The 4,009-nt window shown below is 32.7% G+C and overlaps 1 protein-coding gene across 1 annotated transcript in view; it reads right to left on the minus strand.

Annotated features, from left to right (window-relative positions):
* LOC107494251 (alpha-L-arabinofuranosidase 1-like) overlaps positions 1-1,707 on the minus strand; it is a 22,147-nt gene extending 20,440 nt beyond the window's left edge. Inside the window, 4 exon segments of the mRNA XM_052263070.1 lie at positions 6-25; positions 467-669; positions 1,102-1,156; positions 1,501-1,707. Of these exon segments, the coding sequence (XP_052119030.1) occupies positions 6-25; positions 467-669; positions 1,102-1,156; positions 1,501-1,707 (485 nt within the window).
* Positions 1,708-4,009: the final 2,302 nt, after the last annotated feature.

Consider the following 4,009-nt stretch of genomic DNA (forward strand, 5'->3'; position numbering starts at 1 on the left):
TGTACTTCTTCCCTTGCTCAATGTTCTGAAATAATTATTAATATTTTGTTAAATTGTCGACTGAAGAAGCAAAATCTTAACTCATTAATAGTGGAAGGAGGAAAACTCAACTGCATATATACAAACACAAACATTTAATAAATTCTGATTGAATAATTTAATTTCATCGACCAGACATGCAAATACTACCTTTTACTCATATATTATTGAATTATGTTGAAAGAAAAAAACTGTTCAATTGCTGTCTCAAAAGTCAAAAGTCACAAATTTGATGATGAAGAATAATTGATGATGATAATATATGTAAGGCAATATGATTTTTCCAAAATATCTTAAATATATATAATTTATAACAAATATTTTGTTAATCCAAAAATTGAATCTATGACTTGTTAATTTTAATATAACCTTTAATGTAATTATCATTATTCATATTTTATTATTATTATTAATTAAATAATCTCACCATGCCCCAGTAACCGGGATTAGAGATACCAACACCGCCGGAAGGGCAATTAATATCATCACATAACACATCCATTCTCAATGCAACCTTATTGCGTTCAAAGCAAGAATTGAGTTCTGTTTGCACTAAAATACATGATTCTTCTCCAACTATACTCCAAGGTTTAATATTTGATGGAACTTGGGTGCCCCCAGCTTCAAAACCTGCAACAAAAAATATCCATCATAAAATGCAATCTAATTAACCCAAGTTATGCTTATGTTAAAAATAATACTGCAATTAGAAGAAAAATTAAACAGTGTTAAATTATCTCACTTTTAATTTTGAGTGATGAAATAAACTCTCTCACTGATAATTTTCTTCAATAACAATTTTAAATCATCAAAACTAACTCAACATGGATATTTTTTTATTTTAAGGAGTTTTATTAATTAAAATACTACATTCTAAGGAACTAGTAAAAAAGAAATGTGTAAAATATTCAATAAAGTTGTTAATTTTTATTTTTGGTTTAAGCAATCAGAATGAAACTAATCTATGCATTAACAAAATCTCTATTTATTAGTTTAATTTTCCATATCAATCATATCTATGAAATCTATGCAAGTAGAGAACATGGAAATTAAACTAGTGACCTCTGTTACTCACAAGCTCAGCCCACAATCCTCCAGCTCCAGCATGATTGATCTCCTGCAAAAGAAATTCAAATTCGATTAACACTAATTAATTAAAGTTAGAATCACTGCTTAAGATCAATTAAATAATTTCTAATTCCTCTGCAAATGAGCATTATTTGAGAAATATAGTTCAAGTTTTTTTCCCTCTCATTGAATTCTCATAATCGCATGGAATTTTTTTTCTATCTTCCTTTAAGATGTGAATATGAATATGAATGTGTCTTCTTTTTAAAGTACAAATAATGTCCCCTGTATTAATATTGTACATATTGTTAGTATAAAAATAATAATCAAATGATAATTTTCAAAGATGTGAAAAATTGAAGAATAAGCAGCGGCAATATATCCTTTTCCCACCTCAAAAAATATTCCAAATAAAGTATCTGGCATTCTCCTTCTAGATGCAATAGAAGCATTCACAACTAAAGTTGAAATCTGATCATTATTATTAGAAGAAGAAGCAGCAGCAGAACATTGAAAAGCAAGAGAATTAGCCACTATGATAATAATGTAGAGGCAGAGAACACTGCAATAGTAATAAGAATCCTTATTAGGAAAAGCCATTATATTGTTCTTTCTTCTCAAATTCAATTCTATATCCAATTCAACTACTGGTTTCTTTGTTTTTTTCAATTTTGGCTTTGAATTTATTAAGACAAAGTTTGCTTCATTGGAACATTATTACCAGTAGATAACTGTGGCAAACAATTACTTTAGATCCGAATATCAAGTAATAAGTTTGAGACATAACCTCAAGTTACGGGACTGCAAAGTTCAATGCTATTTCAAAGCTAGCTGACCCAATTTTCTTTTTATTTTCTTTTTTACATTAATTTTTTTTACCTATTAAGTATTAACAAATATTTTGAAAATAATAGTTTCCTAATTAAAACATGTTGAAAAAATCTCAACAAAGGTTCAAACAAGAACCTGTCTAACTGCGAAAGCACAAAAAATAATTTTTCCACAATCTGTGCGATTAAATAGGCAATACCAAAGATACTCCAAGCAGCAAATATAATGCCAGAAATTAAATAATCAGACACCAGAATTTTAACATGAAAAAACTCCCAAAAAGAGGGACCAAAAAATCTACGGGACCTAGTCCAGTAAAATCTTCCACTATCAGAATAATGGGTACACAAACAGTCTTTCTAGTGACACTAAGGCATCTCAACAATCAACAAAATACATCATCAAAACTGATAAAATCGACGTAAACCCTCCACAAAGTGGGTATCTCAACTCAGACAAAAAAAAAGGCAATACAACTAGCAAGTTATATCTTAATATTCATCTCTACACCAAGAATAACATACTAAAATTTCATAAGAAATGGAATAAGTTTTCTGGTTCAATCGGATCAAAATAGCATTGCTTTTTTCCCCAATTTTCTTTTTCTCTTCGGCGCCAAAAACCCCTTCTCTCCCCTTACTTTTTTTTTTCTTTTTCAAAGAAGAGAGCCTTATTCTCTCTCTCTTCATTCCTTGGCTATATGCCACTTTGTTTCTTTATTTTTTTTTTGTTTTTAATATGTGGGTTCCACTTAGTTGGGGACCCACCAACAAATCTCCCCCTCACCAACTCAAGTGGGGATAGGTTGCTCCACCAAGTCCGCTTTCTCTTTGCAGGAATCAAATTTCACTGCAGGTAAACTCTTAGTCATCATATCTGAAACATTATCATCAGTATGGATCTTCTCAAGTGCATATGACTTCATCTCAAGCGCTTGACGCATCCAATGATACCTCACCTCTATGTGCTTCGATCTAGAATGAAACGCCGGATTCTTGCTGAGATGGATAGCACTCTGACTATCACAAAATAATACAAACTTCTCTTGATTGATGCCTAACTCTTGTAGAAATTTTTTCATCCACAAGAGTTTCTTAGAAGCTTTAACAACGGCAATGTATTCTGCCTCTGTAGTAGACAAAGCAACACATTTCTGAAGTCGAGATTGCCACGACACAGCTCCCCCTGCAAAAGTCATCATATAACCAAAAGTATACTTTCTTGAATCAAGATTCCCAGCCATATCCATATCTGTGTAACCATCCAACACAGGTTGGCCACTTCCAAAGCATAAACAAACTCTAGAAGTACCATTAAGGTATCTGAGAATCCACTTCACTGCTTGCCAGTGTTCCTTGCCAGTGTTCTTTGCCAGGATTAGAGAAAAACTGACTAACAACTCCAACGGCATGAGCAATTTCCGGCCTGGTGCAAAACATAGCATACATCAAACTGCCAACTGCAGATGCATATAGAATCTTCTTCATTTCTGCTTTCTCTTTCTCACTTGTAGGACATTGTTGTGAACTCAGCTTGAAATGACTAGCAAGTGGAGTACTAACAGGTTTAGAATTACTCATGCTAAACCTCTCTAAAACATTCTCAATGTACTTCTACTGCGACAACCACAGTTTTCCATTCTTCCTGTCACGAGTGATACTCGTACCAAAGATTTTCTTTGCAGGACCCAAATCCTTCATAGCAAAGGATCTGTTCAAGTCTTTCTTGAGACTATCAATCTTCTTAGTGTCATGGCCAACAATCAACATAGCATCAACATAAAGTAAGAGAATTATAAAATCACCATCAAAGAATTTCTTAACATACACACAATGATAAGAAGAAGTATTACTATACCTATGACCTTCCATGAAGGAATCAAACTTCATGTACCACTGCTTTGGCACTTGCTTCAGCGCATATAAGCTTTTCTTCAACTTGCATACAAGATGCTCCTTTCCTTTAACCTCGAAACCCTCTTATTGCTCCATATAAATTTCTTTGTCACCGTGAAAGAATGCACTCTTCACATCAAGCTGCTCAACCTCTATATTCAAGCTAGCCGCCAATC

Source organism: Arachis duranensis, chromosome 6 (genome assembly GCF_000817695.3).
Source record: "Arachis duranensis cultivar V14167 chromosome 6, aradu.V14167.gnm2.J7QH, whole genome shotgun sequence".
Taxonomy (NCBI): Eukaryota; Viridiplantae; Streptophyta; class Magnoliopsida; order Fabales; family Fabaceae; genus Arachis; species Arachis duranensis.